The sequence below is a fragment of the Dromiciops gliroides genome, chromosome 6 (assembly GCF_019393635.1).
Source record: "Dromiciops gliroides isolate mDroGli1 chromosome 6, mDroGli1.pri, whole genome shotgun sequence".
Taxonomy (NCBI): Eukaryota; Metazoa; Chordata; class Mammalia; order Microbiotheria; family Microbiotheriidae; genus Dromiciops; species Dromiciops gliroides.
The window spans coordinates 7,246,605-7,260,607 of NC_057866.1; the positions used below are offsets into that span (position 1 = coordinate 7,246,605).

A 14,003-nucleotide genomic window follows, 5' to 3' on the forward strand; every position below is an offset into this window, starting at 1 on the left:
ATTCTAATGCCCCAGCCTGTCCACAAAGAAGAGATGAGAAAATTTACCTTCCTTTCTCATTGGAGAGGCGGGGAACCATGAGTACATAACACTAAATATCCTGTCAGACCAGGTTGGTATGTTTCTTTTGCTAAACTGTCTTTACAACCCCCCCCATCCCCATTTCTTTTTTTATTATAAAGGGATGGCTTGCTAGAGAGAAGAGTTGGGATGCATATCTTCTAAGATGACAATGATATAAAAACCAAAGGTAGCAACACAAATGTTAAAAGAGAGATCAGGGGGCAGCTAGGTGGTGCAGTGGATAGAGCACTAGTCCTGGATTCAGGAGGACCTGAGTTCAAATCCGGCCTCAGACACTTGAAATTTACTAGCTGTGTGGCCCTGGGCAAGTCACTGTTAACCCCCATTGCCCCCAGATCACTGGGTGACTTTGGGAAGGAGCAGGTTTAAGAGTCAAGAGTTGGAGAGAAGCATGGCAGTGGGAGAGCTGGAAGGATTGAGGCTGTGGGCTGAGAGAGGAGTTTCAGAGTTATGTATCATGGACAGTGATACAACATTTAAGAGTGATGGTGGGGGGCAGCTAGGTGGCACAGTGGATAAAGCACTGGCCCTGGATTCAGGAGTACCTGAGTTCAAATCCAGCCTCAGACACTTGACACTTACTAGCTGTGTGACTCTGGGCAAGTCACTTAACCCCCATTGGCCTGCAAAAAACAAATAAAAAAACAAGAGTGATGGTGAAATCAAGGGTCTGACTGTTGCTACTTGCCCAGGGTCACATAGCTAATAAGTTTCTGAGACCAGATTTGAAGTCAGGTCTTCCTGACTCCAGGACCTAAAGGTAAAATGTAAGCTCCTTGAGGGCAGGAACTGTTTCTTTTCTTTTCTACGTTGTATCCTCAGTGCCTAGCACATAGTAGGAGCTTTATGCATTTAAAAACTCTCACTAGACCCCACCATCCTCTCCTATTCCTTTCCTCCCTTTCACTACCCATCTCCCAAAAAAGCAGTCTTCACCCTTTGCCTCTACTTACTGTCCCCTCTGTCACTTCTCAACTCCTTGCAATGTGGATTCTGACCTCATTAGTCAGCCAAAATGGCTGCCTCCAAAGTTCTCTCTCCTTCTCTCTGGGTTTTTATGGACATGCTCTCTCCTGGTTCTCCTCAAGCCCCTTTGCTGACCTTGAGCTGCTTCTTACCCTGGAGGAGGGTGTCTCTAAGGGCCCGTGCTGGGTTCTCTTCTACACTTTTCTGGAGATCCTCAGCAGCAGGTGGGGGTCCTTACAGTCACATTCAGATGATTTCTGGAGCTATAGACTTAGTCCTCGTCCCTCCCCTGAGCTCCAGTCCCATATCGCCACCTGCCTTTTGGACTTTTTCAGGTGGAAGGAGACATTTTCATCTCAACGTGCCTTCAAACAACACATTCCCTCTCCCCCCAAATTTTCCTTTCTACCCAATTTGCCTGTCTCACTTAAGGAATCTCCATTCTTCTGGCCGCCTGGCTCCATGGCCTGGGAGCCATCTTCAGTTCCTCTCTTCCCCTCAGCCCTCAGCTCCAACCAGCTGTCGGTCTCGTTCATTCATCTTCCACACTCTTCTGTGTCTTTCCCCAGAGCAGCTCGGGCCCTCTTCACCTATGACTTGGACTATCACAGAGGCCTCCTCCTAGTCTGTCTCTCCTCTTTCCCCTTCCAGCTCTCCTCCTCATGGGGTCACATTGATATTCCAGGACAGCCATGTCACTGCCCCGCTCAAGAAGGCTGTGTGGCTGCCTCTTGCCTGGTAGCACACACTGGGGCTCCAAAGCCTTTCCTCATTGGGCTCCAGCCCAGCTTTCCCAGCTGCTCATCCTTTGCCCAGGCAGTGCCTCATGCTGGGAATGCCCTCCTATGGACTCACTTGTTTCCCTTAAGGTTTGCCTCCTCTTTTCCTGATCTCTCCAGTGACTTCCCATTTCCTTCACAAATAGTTGGTATGTTCCCCTGTGCAAATGGTTTCTCTTGGTTTTTGCTTTTGCATTTCCAGCCTGGCCCCTCTAGGCCCATCATCAGTGCCGTTGAAGCGCAGTTGAATGAAGCCCCTTCCCCTTTCTGGGCTAACCCGAGAGGATGAGACATCAGGAAGCAGCAGAAGGCCCTTCCTGGGGATGCTGCGGGAGGTTTGCTTATCTCTGCCGGAGGGGTATCAACTCCGACCCAGACTTCACAATGCTGAAAGTCCTCAGCCAAGAGCTGCCTGGGCACGGACTGCTTGGCGGCCAATCCCTGCCTAGACATTTCTGGGGCACCTACTGTGTGCAAGGCACTGCGCTGTAGTCTTTGCCCGTGGGAACCCAAGGGTGAATGGGGGCGGGGGAATCCCCAGAAGGGAGGCCCTGGCATGGAGGGGGCGGGGAGACGAGGAGGGAGGGGCTGGTTTATTCCATTATCACCCCCATTTTGCACATGAGGAAACGGAGGCACACAGAGGAAGTGACTTATCCAAAATCCTGCACCCAGATACTTCTGGCCAGACCTTAAAGGTCATCCTGTTTAATCCCTGCCTTTTACAAGATTTTCTTCTCTTTAGCGTTCCAAGATCAAAGGCGATGATGCAAGTCCAGCGCTTTGGTTTCCCAGGCATGGGTCAGCGCAGGTCTTAGGGCATCCGGGGCACGAGGGGGCGCTGTTGGGGGCTCCGTGCCCCGGGACACCAGGGGTTACTGTGGTGGGGGGGGATAGGTGAGGGCTCCCTACCCTAGGACACCAGGGAGCGCTGTAAGCTTTCCTTACTCCAGGACGCCAGGGGATGCTGTGGGGGATCCGGACCCCGGGACACCAGGGGGCGCTGTAGGCCTTCTCTGTCCCGGGGCGTCAGGAGTGCTATGGCTCCCAGTTCCCGGCTCAGCCTATCCCAGCATCTCGCATGTCTCTGGGCAGCGTAGGCCGACGGCGCTAGGGGGCGCTATGGCTCTCTCCTCCGGTCCCCGGCGCGCACTCGCTGGAAGGGGAGGGGGGGGGTGTGGCACCCTGCGGGGGGGCGGTGCCACGGTTTCTCCGCCCGCCATTTAAAGGGCAGCCGTCAGGGCGGAGGGATCCCTCGCTCCGCACCCCCCCACCTCGGCCGTGTGTGAACTTCTCCAGGATCCCTCCGCCGCGAGGTCGGCGTGTGGGGACAGCGAGGCCGGCGCTCGTTTTTAAAACATAACTTTTCTCCTTCCGCCGCGGGCGCCGGGCCGGGCTCCGGGACTCCTTTCCGTGCCCCTCCGCCGCCGCCGCCGCCGCCGCCCCGGGTGGGTCCGGGCCGGGGCTATGAGGTGAGCGGCCGCGCACGGCGAGGCGAGGCGAGGCGCCAGCCCCGGGACACGGAGCGCCGCCCGGCCCATGCCTCTCCGGCCCTGCGGCCGCTCCGGAGGCGGAGGTGAGCGCGGAGGCCCGGGCCCGAGGGCCGAGGCCGGGCCGGGGGCCGAGCGACGGCCGCAGCCCCGAGGGTGGGGGGTGGTGAAGGGAGGGGGGGCGACGCGCGCGCGACGTCGAGGCCCCGGGAGCGCGCGCGCCGGCCCTCACGGCCAAGCCCGGGGGCGCGCGCGCCGACACCCCCCCTCCCTCCACGTCCGGGGCCGAGGAGGCGTATGCAGGGGGCGCGCACGCGCGAGGGAGGGCGGCCCGTCGGGCGCGCGCGGGGCGGGAGGGGAGGGCGCCGGGCGCGCGCGCGGGGGGAGGGGGCGGGAGCCGGGCCCGCAGCTGGGACTCCTTTCTCTGCCGGCGGCGGCGGAGGGAGCGGGCGGTGCTGCGGCAACGCCGCCGCCATCTTGGATTTTACTCTCCATTTTTTCTCTGGAATTATTTTTTGGTGATTAATTTTCTTTGGGGGCGGAAAGGGCCGCGGGCAGCGCGTGCCCCGCTCGGAGCCGCGGGGCAGCCGGGCCTCCGACCCCGGCCCCGTCCTCCTCCCGAGGGGGAGCGGGCGGCGCTCGGGCGGTGAGTAACGCCGGGGAGGGAGCCGGGCTAGGAGCCGGGGAGGTGGGGGGGAGGCGAGGGGCAAACATCTGGGCCCGGCGGTGGGGGGGGGGGGACACATTTGGGGAGGGGCCTCAACATCTGGGCGGGGGGCGGCGTGCGCCACAGCGGGGGTGGGGGCGGGGCCGGCCGGGCTCCCCCGCACCCTTTGACCGGACGGCGGGGGGGAGCCGGGGCCGGGGCCGGGGGAGGCTGGGCCGGGCCGCGTCGTGGGGGCCGGCCGCCGGAAGGGAGCGGTGGGAGCCGGAGCGCGGGGCGTGCGGGGGAGGCGCCCGCGCCGGGTCTCCCTGGATTGGGGGGCCGGGCCCTCCTCTACTCCAATGGGCAGCGCCGGGCGGCCTCGCCCAATCGGCGGCCGCAGTGGTGCCCAAGCCCCACCCCCCGGTCGGTTTCCGTGGCCGCCGCCCCCTCGGCTCAGTCGGCCGCTCGGGGCTCTGCGCCTGCGCGAAGCCTCCACCTGCCTTCTCCTCCTTCCCCTCCCTCCCCTCGTCCTTTGGTTGCCTTCCTGGTCCTGGGAAGTCCGGGGTGAGGGCTCCTGAGGGGCTTCTGGTCCCGGGCCTCTGGGTTCAAGTCCTAGCTCTCCCACTGAGCGAGTTCCTGTCTGCGGAAGGGGGTGGGGAGGGCGGGACCCCCCCTCTCAAGGGCCTTCCAGTTCTCAGGCCGGGGTCCTTTGTTTGGAAACAAAGTGTTGTTCCATCCCCGACTGCCCCGGCATTTCGGAGCCGGAGGGGCCCCGGCGCCCAGGGCTTTGCCTTGAAAGGCATCGCCCAAGGCAGCGACCCACACAAGGGCTCCTGGGCTTCGCTCAGAGACCTCCAGTGGGGGCCACCCACCGGCCCTCGGGGCCGGGGTGACTGCTCGTCCCCCCAGTGTTTCTGGTTTGGATGGGGCCCCGCAGCACCAGCCTCGCTCGGCTGACGGCCAGACACCCCCTGGAAGTCAGCTGGCGGGTGCGCACCCCTGCCCCCACCGCCTCGATCTGCCCGGGGCGAAGCTGAATAAAATCCGCGTTAAATTGACTGGATTGGGCGCACGAGGCTTTCTCGTTCTTGTGTGTAATGGAGTGACAGGTGGCCTCTTGAGGAAGAAGGCCTGGCTTTTGGCCCCTTTTTTAAGCTCTCCTTTTGCTGATAAAGATCAGGGACGCCCGGAGGCTGAGTGACTCCGGCTGAGCCCACTTGAAACTGCCGGTCAAGCCCCTGGGCCAGGGCGCCTCTGCATGCAGCAGTTCCAAAGAGACTCGGGATTTTTTTTTCCCAAGAGGCATCCTAATATCCCCATTCATCTCCCCTGAGTTACCCGTTTTTAACTAGAGACCAGGCTTCAGAGGAAGCCTTTCACTTTGTTCTGAGAATGCACTGGAGGCGTGATTGGGTTGGGGCTTTTTCCCTGTTAGTAGCTACAACATTACTATTCAAAGAAAATAATGGAAGCATTTCCAATTTACTTAAACTTGTTCAAATAAAATACTTAGATCCCTCCATGAGGCAGTTTCGCTCAGGCTTTGAGGGGAGTTTGTTTGGGTGTGTGTGTTGAGAAATGCCTGTTAAGATAAAATATTTAACAAAAAATGATGCAAAAGTGCTTACTTCACCTTTGCCAGCCTTGGAGGAAGAAGTGACCACTGTCACAGGCATCATCAGTCGGTGTTTATAAGGCCAAGGGCTGAATTATAAACATCTCCAACTCACCAGACTCTGGCTGGAGATTGTGGACACTTTGATTTTACTTCCATTAAAGCCAATGTGTCATCAGGACGTTCATTTAAAAAAAAATCAAACCATATCATTTCCAGAGTTTATCTCCAGGTGCTCGCGTCTTTCAGGAGGAAAAATCCACAGCCCTGGCCAAATTTTCTCTTGCTGCCACCCATACCCTTACTCATGGAATCCACCTCTCCACTGTTCCGTCAAACCCAGTTTGAGTTTTCACCTCCCACTACTTGGTTTGTGCCCTGTGCTCTGTCCACCTCCAGCCTATAAGTGGTTCACTCCATGTCTGGGGGGAGAAGTGGTGTGGGCAGGACTCCGACTGGTGGTAGGAGGAGGGGTAGAGGGCACACTCTCTAGATAGGTGGTCATGGGGGTGGGAGGAAAAGGGGGAGTTGGGAGAGAGAGGCTTGCGGGCCAAAGTGGACCAGCTGCAGTTGGAATCCAGGTAAAACTCAGCTGGTGGTCAGTGCCCCCTCCCCAGAAGCAAAGTCACTGTTACGGATGTTGTCCAGGTTTGGATCTTGGTTGGATATCAGGGTCTCTGAGATTCCAGGGATGGGGGACTCTGTCTTAGGGGACAGTTACTGTGGGGCTGTGCGGGGCAGGAGGTGGCCTAGACCTCTCTTGGGGAGAGCCTTGTGACTGTAGATGTGGAAACCTGTATGGGGTTTACTGGGCATGTTTCTGTGACTAGTAAAGGCTTGTGTTGGGGTGGGGGTTGTGCTCCATACAGAGGGCTTTCCCTCCATGCCCCATGTATGTGTTGCCTGCTGCTTTGTCCCAGGTTACACACTTACTGATTGGCTCTGTTTTATGGATCTGGTGGCTGGCTTTCATGAGTCCTGCAGAATTAACATGATTTTGATAGAAAGAAAGAGCTTTACATTTTGGTGGCTAGTTTAGCCTTTAAAATTTATAAGGCTCTTCCTTCCCTACAGCTGATGAATTGGGTAGGATGAGAATGCTCTCCATTTTACAGATGAAGAGACTGAGGCAAAGAGGTTAATAAGCAGCTTGCCCAACATGGCAGCAGCTGATCAGTGGTGCAGAACCCAGGTTCTGCATTCATGGAGATTTGTCTGAACCAAATGAAACTGGCATGTCCCCAGCGTTTGTCTTCATGTAAAAATGATTTTAATTAGTTCAGAAAGCAAAATCCCCCCTCCCCCCATCTAATTTTTTTAAAAACCTGAATTTAAAAAAAACAAAACACCTGAATTTGAGATAGGGACGTGTTTGGGAAATGCTGTAAGCTGGTGTTTGGGAAATTCATCTTTGCCAACTTCAAAACCTTTCTTTTAAGAAATGTGACAGTTTGGGGCTGCTAGGTGGCACAGTGGATAAAGCACTGGCCCTGGATTCAGGAGGGCCTGAGTTCAAATCCGGCCTCAGACGCTTGACGCTTACTAGCTGTGTGACCTTGGGCAAGTCACTTAACCACCATTGCCCGGCAAAAAACCCCAAAATAATACAAAAAGAAATGTGACAGTTTGACCTAATGAATTATAGCATATCATCTAGTGACTTTTGTCCTATTGAATGTAATGACTAAAACTCAGAGAGAACCCTGGGGTTATCTTTGTTTAAGATGGACTTGGCATTGGGGGAGAAATTTGATGTCTTTCTTTAAAAAATAACAACAATCACCCTTTCATCTACATAGAGACCAGGCATTGTGACAGGGGTTGACTCGTCAGGTGCATTGATTGTCCTGATCTCGGCCCTCATCTTGCTGACATGTTCTCCAGGAGCATTGATTTGATCCCTCTGCCCCTGCACCCACACGGGTCTTAGATCCCCTTCCTTCCCTTTCACTCTTGCTGGCTCCTGTTCCTTCTCCTGTCCTTTGTACGTAGGTGCACCCCAACACTCTGGATCCCCTTTGTGGTGATTGCACGGGATGATAGATTTCGGCCTGGCAGGATGGTAGAGACTGTTTTGTCGAACCCCTCTGAGATCCAGAGGGAACAGGATGTGCCCACAGAACCAGCTGGGACAGCTGAGCCAAGAGCTAAGGCTGAGTTGTCCCAAAAATGCCCTCGTGTTTTGTCTGCCCCCCTGCCTTTGCATGGCAGGCATCTAGGTTGGCCCATTCACACCCCAGTGCCTGCTCCATGTACTTGTGCCTAAACTGCTGGTGGTCTAGCCTTTGCTTACAGGCCTACCAGGGCAGCTCCTTCCTGACTGAGAAGTCCTTCCCTCCCTGAGCCCAAGTTGGGCACTTCTCCTCTTGACTGCCTTCCCAGTATCTGAAGACAGTCCTCATGGAGAGACTCTGCTCCTTGAGTCTCTTCTGCAGGCTGGCATCTCCTCTTCCAGTTGTTTCAGATCAACTCCTAGTCTTTGTTTTTCCTCCCAGAAGCCCTCAGTCCTGGGTGCTTGAAACTTTGATGCCTCTCTGGACTTTGTGTCTTTTTTCCCCTCCAAACAGTGCCCAAGTTCCATCTCTATCCCTCTGTGGTAGCCTTCTCATCTAATATTGACGCGGCGCTTGTGACCTCCCTGCCTGGACTCTGGGAATAATCTCCCAAGCAGTCTCTTGCCCTTTCCTTGACCGCTGGGGCTTTCCTTACCCTGCTGGCCCAGGCCCCCTGGTTTTCTAGCCTCCTTCTTCTGGCCAGGAACATTGAGTGCGTTTGTCTGTGTGGGGCCAGGAACTGGGCTGAATTCATAAGTAGAGATGTGCATGCCACCTGTAACTCTGTCTTGGTTCCCCCACTGGAGTCGTTGCTTAATAAACATTTGTTGAATTGAATTGAAAGACTTTTAGTTTTTGTTTGAGAATCTGTGTGTGTTATAGGCCATCTTACGGAATGTAGAGTGACCCTGTGACTCTTGAAAGTGATATTCCCCTGCCCCTTGCTGCCCTGATTCCGGTGCCCCAGTATAGGTGTGCACATGACCTACAGCACCTTCCTACCCCACCATCTAGGTAGCCGAGGAGCTTCATAGTGCCAGAGGGCTGAGCCTAGAGTTAGGAAGTCCTGAGTTCTGACACTTAGCTTTGTGACCCTGGGCAAGTCACTTAAACTCTGTTAGCCTCAGTTTCCTCATGTGTTAAATGGGCATAATGACAGCACCTTCTCAGAGGATTGTTGTGAGGGTCAATTGAGCTAATATTCTGAAGTGCTTAGCACAAGTGCCTAGAACACAGCCCACATTTGATATGTGCTTGTTCCCTCCCTCCCTCCATCACCAGCACCCTGTAGTCTCACCTCCAGTCTTGCTGGTTTTTCGTGCTTCCACTATCCATTTTGGGTCCTGCTGGCTTCCTAATGAACATTCCTTCAGTAGCTGCTCTGAGTCACACCAAATGAACCAGTCCCTGCTCTCAAGAAGCCTGTATTCTCTTAAGTGGAAGACTGGATTCCCATTTGTGCTTTAAAAGAGAAATTCTTGGCCTTATCATGGAAAATAGAAATCTGTGCACAGATCTTGTTCCATTCAATGGTCCACTCCATGGAAATTGCTCATTCTAGGAAAGGGTTGTTGCTGCCCTGAAATCTTGGGACTCCTCTGTGATGGTCCTTGAGCCAGAACGGCTGAGGATTGTGGGTCAAGCATGACCTGGGCGCAGCCTTGCAGCCCTTGGCACAGCAGCCATTGCCGCTATCAGAGCCCGGCTGCAGTGTCGTGTGTGGACGGTGAGGGAGAAAGGCTAATGTGGCTGGGAGTTTGCATCCAGTAGACGTGGATTTGTGCGGGTCTTCTGGGATATTACCCGGGAAGGAGTTCTTGCCCGCTCGGGTTCCTTGGTGTCAATGCCAGTGTGGGACACTTCCTGGGGTCAGCCCTTCCTGAGCCGCAGTGTGGGCCTCGTCCTTTGTGCTCCTGTTTGGGGGTCTTGATTGGCCACGTTGGAGCAGTCAGGGAGTTAGGTGAGCCTGATACTAAGAGGGTCTAGCAGTCAGCAGAGGCTTGGGGCCTCCTGGTCAGAAACCTCAGCTCGCTGAGTTACGCACATAACACCCATAGATGCAAATGGTTGTGTGATTGTGGAAACCACAGATCTCTAGAGCCTGAAGGGGCCCCACAGACCATCTATGCACCAGCCTCCCCTTCCCCATTTTACACGTGAAGAGACTGAGGCCCAAGGGGATTAAGCTCGCTTGTCTGACCCCAGATTTAGGGCTCTTCCCTCTGCAGCTCTGAGGCCGTAATTGAATGTCTTGAGTAGCCGTCCCATGTATCCTATGCTACACCCTTCTTTCTTCCCAGACTGCTAGATTTTAAAGAACTTTTGAGGGGGATAATGGGGTTAGGGGTTACTGCTTCTTGATGACAGAACAAAAAACCTGTGCCCCAGCCCTCATGCCCTCCCCCCTCCCTTAGTGTTCAGACAGAACCCTCGGGGCAGCTAGATGGCACAGTGGATAAAGCACCAGTCCTGGATTCGGGACTCCCTGAGTTCAAATCCGGCCTCAGACACTTGACACTTAACTAGCTGTGTGACCCTGGGCAAGTCACTTAACCCTCATTGCCCTGAAAAAAACCCCAAAAACCCCAAAAACCAAACAAAACAGACAGAACCCTCTTGGGTACTTGTGTCTGCCTCACTCGCTGCTAGGTATTGGAGAGCCTGCCTCACTCCCCTCCCTGTAACAACACTAGTGGAAATGCTGACCGGGCGGATTCTCCCCTGGCCAAACAGTGAGACCCTGAAGAGTGTGAAGCAGGAGGGGACCCACTGCCCCCTCCCTAGCTTTATGGCAAGCCATCTGAAGAGACAAAAAACCCTGGAACTAGGCAGAAGACCTAGTTCATAAGGGACAGCTAGGTGGCGCCACAGTGCACAGAACACCTGGCCTAGAGTGAGGAGGACCTGAGTTCAACTTTGTATTCAGATACTTGCTAGTTGTGTGACCCTGGGAAAGTCACTTCACCCTGTTTGCCTCAGTTTCCTCATCTGTAAAATGAGCTGGAGAAGGAAATGGCAAACCCCTCCAGGATCTTTGTGAGAAAACCTTAAATGCCATCAGACATTATTGAAAACAACTAAGTAATTTGAACTAGGGGGCCCTTTGTGGGTGCAAGTCACTGAAATCAGGAGATGTTGGCCAGGGGAGGTGGCGTTTGTCTGTAACCCCAGTGACAGGAGATTGGGGCAGATGGATCGTTTGTGGTCAGGAGTGTATGCTGTATAGGGCTGATGCAGTGAGGGAGAAGGATGTCCCTGAACCAGAAGGCACCCTGGGGTGGTGCAAGGTGCCTGGGAGGTGTGGGCAAGAGGTGTGTGTGTGTGGGGGGATTCTTGGCTCAGGAACCTGCCAGATGTGCAACTCTGGGCACATTATTTAACCCTCATCTGGAAAATGGGCATAATAATACTGGCTACTTCACAGGATTTTTGTGAGGATCACTTGAGATAATGTCTGTGAAACCCTTTGCAAGCCTAGAGTGTTGGAGCAACAACTACTACTGACTCTGGCAACAGCCCCCAGGTAGGAAAGAAAGCTTTTATCACCCCCTTTAAAAAATAAAAAAAGTCGAGGAAGCCGAGTCTATTCTGTGAGATTTACATTAAAAACAGGTTTGAAAAGTTACTAGTAAAAAAAATGTTCAGAGACTCAAATTTCAAAGGCTCTAATTTATGTCAATCAAAAGACAGTTCAAAATTACATTTTTACTAATGGATAATTTGGTATATAATTCAATGAAAATCTTCAGGGATAATTTGTATTATACTTCTATCTTAAAGAATAATTTTCTAAGTGTCTCAGTGCCAGTTTTTCCACTTTGTAGAATGCTGAGTCTGGCCACCTCTCTGATCTGCTTGTTTTTATCCCTTGGAATTTGCTATTCTTTAATATACAGAATTGGGGAGGAAAATTAAAACAATTAAATGTGTTTATTTTCATAGTCTTCTAAGTTGAGGGCAGAGTGGGAACTAATGCCCCAAGGAGTTTGGGAACCATCTGGATTTCATTTATTTCTGGATTTTCCCTTTTCTTAGCACAGGTGGCTTATACTTGGGGCACTGGGTTAGTGTGCAGAAGATGGTGGAATGGGAAGTCTGCCTTAACTTTCCCACAGCAGACGCTCTAGAAACAGTGAGTTCAATTTCCCCTTTATGGCATCTCCTTGATGCATTTGAATGAACTAATTTCATTCTTTTAACATTCTTTTTTTTTTTTTTTGGGTGGGGCAATGAAGGGTTAAGTGACTTGCCCAGGGTCACACAGCTAGTAAATGTCAAGTGTCTGAGGCCGGATTTGAACTCAGGTCCTCCTGAATCCAGGGCCGGTGCTTTATCCACTGCGCCACCTAGCTGCCCCCTCTTTTAACATTCTTTATTCAAAATTTGATCAGAACTTTGAAATCTGAGTACCTACAATAGTTTTTCACTGGAGTTTGTCTGGGGCAGATGAGATGCTTCCAGCAGCCAGGGGACCATGAAAGTCACCATGCCTTGGATCCCGTTTGCCTTCTTCTCTTACACGCTCCTTTCTCTTCCTGTAGTTAGAAATAACTTAGAGCCCATAGGTGAAGCATGAAGTGCACAATCCTGCCAGGTGGTGGTGGGGGACCTTCAGCTTTGCCATCCAGCCACCCCTCTGGCTAGGGGAATGAATGCTGCCACAGCATTTCTGTTCTGTGGTCTCCTGGCTTCCTCGTTGGGATGTGGGGCAAAGTGGGAGCTTGGGAAAACTCATTGGATTGGGCCAAGGGAGAGGTGCCCCAGGCAAAGATGCCTTTTTGGACCACCACATCCTTGCATTAGGAGGTTGGCACAGAGCCTGACACTGTCATTGGTCTTTATTTAGTGCTTCTTGTTGTATTGTGACCCTATATCCACAGTAGCACAATTACTTGTCTTTTACATTGCTCGATAAGATCGGAGACCTTAAAAAATAAAACACACCCCCTAGATGCTTCTTCCATTTCTGTCCCAGGCCTTCTGCTTTTCACGAGGTGTGGCTGCCAGGGAAGACCCTCCAGCTGCAGCCACTGTTGAGGGGAGCATGCGTGTGTGGAACCAGCTTTGGGATGAGATCCTTACCAGAGAAACTGCAAAGATTTTTCCCCATTTACCTGTTTCCCTTCTAATTCGAACTGTCTTTGGTTTTGTTTGTGCAAAAACTTGCAAATGTTGTGCAATTAAAATTGTTCATTTGATTTTCTGTGCTCTCCTCTGCCCCTTGTCTAGTTTCTCTTTCCTCCCTATCTGTGGATCTAAAACAGGATTTCTTCTTTACTCCTCTAATTTGTTGGTGTCCAAGTCGTGTATCTGTGTGGAGCTTATCATGGTATACAGGTATACATGGTATGAGGTCTATACCTCATTTCTGCCAGATACTTTCCAGTTTTCCCAGCAGTTCTTGGCCTGTACTGAGTTCTTAGCTAAGTAGCTGGGGTCTTTGGGTTTATCAAACATTGGGCTACTGTGTTCATTTGCTTCTGTGTGTGATGTACCTAATCCGTTCCTTTGATTTGAATCTGTTTCTTAAACAGCATGAAATTGTTTCGATGATTCCTGTTCTGTGATATGATGTGAGATCTAGTACTTCTGGGTCCCCTTCCCACTTTTTTCACCATTTCCCTTGAGATTAAGATCTTTTGTTCCTCCAGATGAATCTCATTATTCATCATCTGGTTCTAAAAGGTTCCCTAGTAGTATGGCATGGCACCAAATAAGTAAATTCATTTAGTAATATTGTCAGTTTTACTATGTTGACTCAGCCTATCCATGAGGAATCACTATTTCTCCATTAATTTTGATCTGTCTATTTCTATAAAGAACATTTTGTTATGTTCATATGGTTCTCGTGTGTGTCTCGGTAGGTATAGTGCCAATTATTTTCTGCTGTCCGTAGTTATACAAAATTTTGCTTTCTTCCTCTTCTTGCTAGATTTTGTAGGCAGTATACAGAAATGATGGTTTCTGTGGGTTTATTTTATATCCCAGGATTTGGGGAGGCTATTGTTTCAGTTGTTTTTTAGTTACTTCTCTGGGGTTCTTTAAGTAAAGTTATTCCATCTACAGAAAATGACAGTTGTGTGTCCTCTGGCTACACACATTCCCTCAGTTTCTTATTGCAATAGCTGGCATTTCTAGCACTATAGTAAATAGCAGTGATGATAGACATACTTGCTTTACCACCTCTAGTCTGTCCCCAGGCACCCACCTTGATTGGCTAGGTGACATTTTTTGGCACTTAAAGGTTTGCAAAGCACTTTTCACGTGTGAATTCATTTGATCCTCACAACAGTCCTGTGGGCAGGTGATGTTCCTATCCCCATTATGCAGATGGAAATTGAGGCAGACAGAAGTTAAGTAACATGTACA

At 52.0% G+C, this 14,003-nt stretch overlaps 2 protein-coding genes across 4 annotated transcripts in view; one reads left to right on the top strand and one right to left on the bottom strand.

Moving 5' to 3' along the window:
* Positions 1-2,939: 2,939 nt before the first annotated feature.
* On the bottom strand, positions 2,940-8,404 carry LOC122731779 (atherin-like). The gene is made up of 5 exons (XM_043972053.1): positions 8,290-8,404; positions 7,569-7,667; positions 4,709-4,998; positions 3,869-4,605; positions 2,940-3,774 (listed from the first exon to the last, which is right to left on the bottom strand). Exons 1-5 carry the CDS (start codon positions 8,402-8,404, stop codon positions 2,940-2,942), a joined length of 2,076 nt encoding a protein of 691 aa, XP_043827988.1.
* The window catches only part of KMT5B (lysine methyltransferase 5B), a 62,146-nt gene continuing 51,296 nt past the window's right edge, over positions 3,154-14,003 (top strand). Inside the window, exon 1 of one of the 3 annotated variants that reach the window (XM_043971065.1) lies at positions 3,154-3,301. The gene's annotated coding sequence lies outside the window, so the exon portion shown is untranslated. Of the gene's footprint in view, positions 3,406-3,784; positions 3,966-14,003 lie in introns of those variants that run through there. The other 2 variants (XM_043971063.1, XM_043971064.1) reach the window with 2 other exon arrangements.

Excerpts from the sequence above, each read along its gene's own strand:
- LOC122731779 (XM_043972053.1), bottom strand. The coding sequence starts at position 8,404 with ATGCACATCTCTACTTATGAATTCAGCCCAGTTCCTGGCCCCACACAG. Across the intron at positions 7,668-8,289 it reads AGGGGGCCTGGGCCAGCAGG|AGGGGTTCGACAAAACAGTC; the intron begins GTAAGGAAAGCC and ends TCTGGATCTCAG. Across the intron at positions 3,775-3,868 it reads CGGGGCACGCGCTGCCCGCG|CACCGCCCGCTCCCTCCGCC; the intron begins GCCCTTTCCGCC and ends GCGTTGCCGCAG.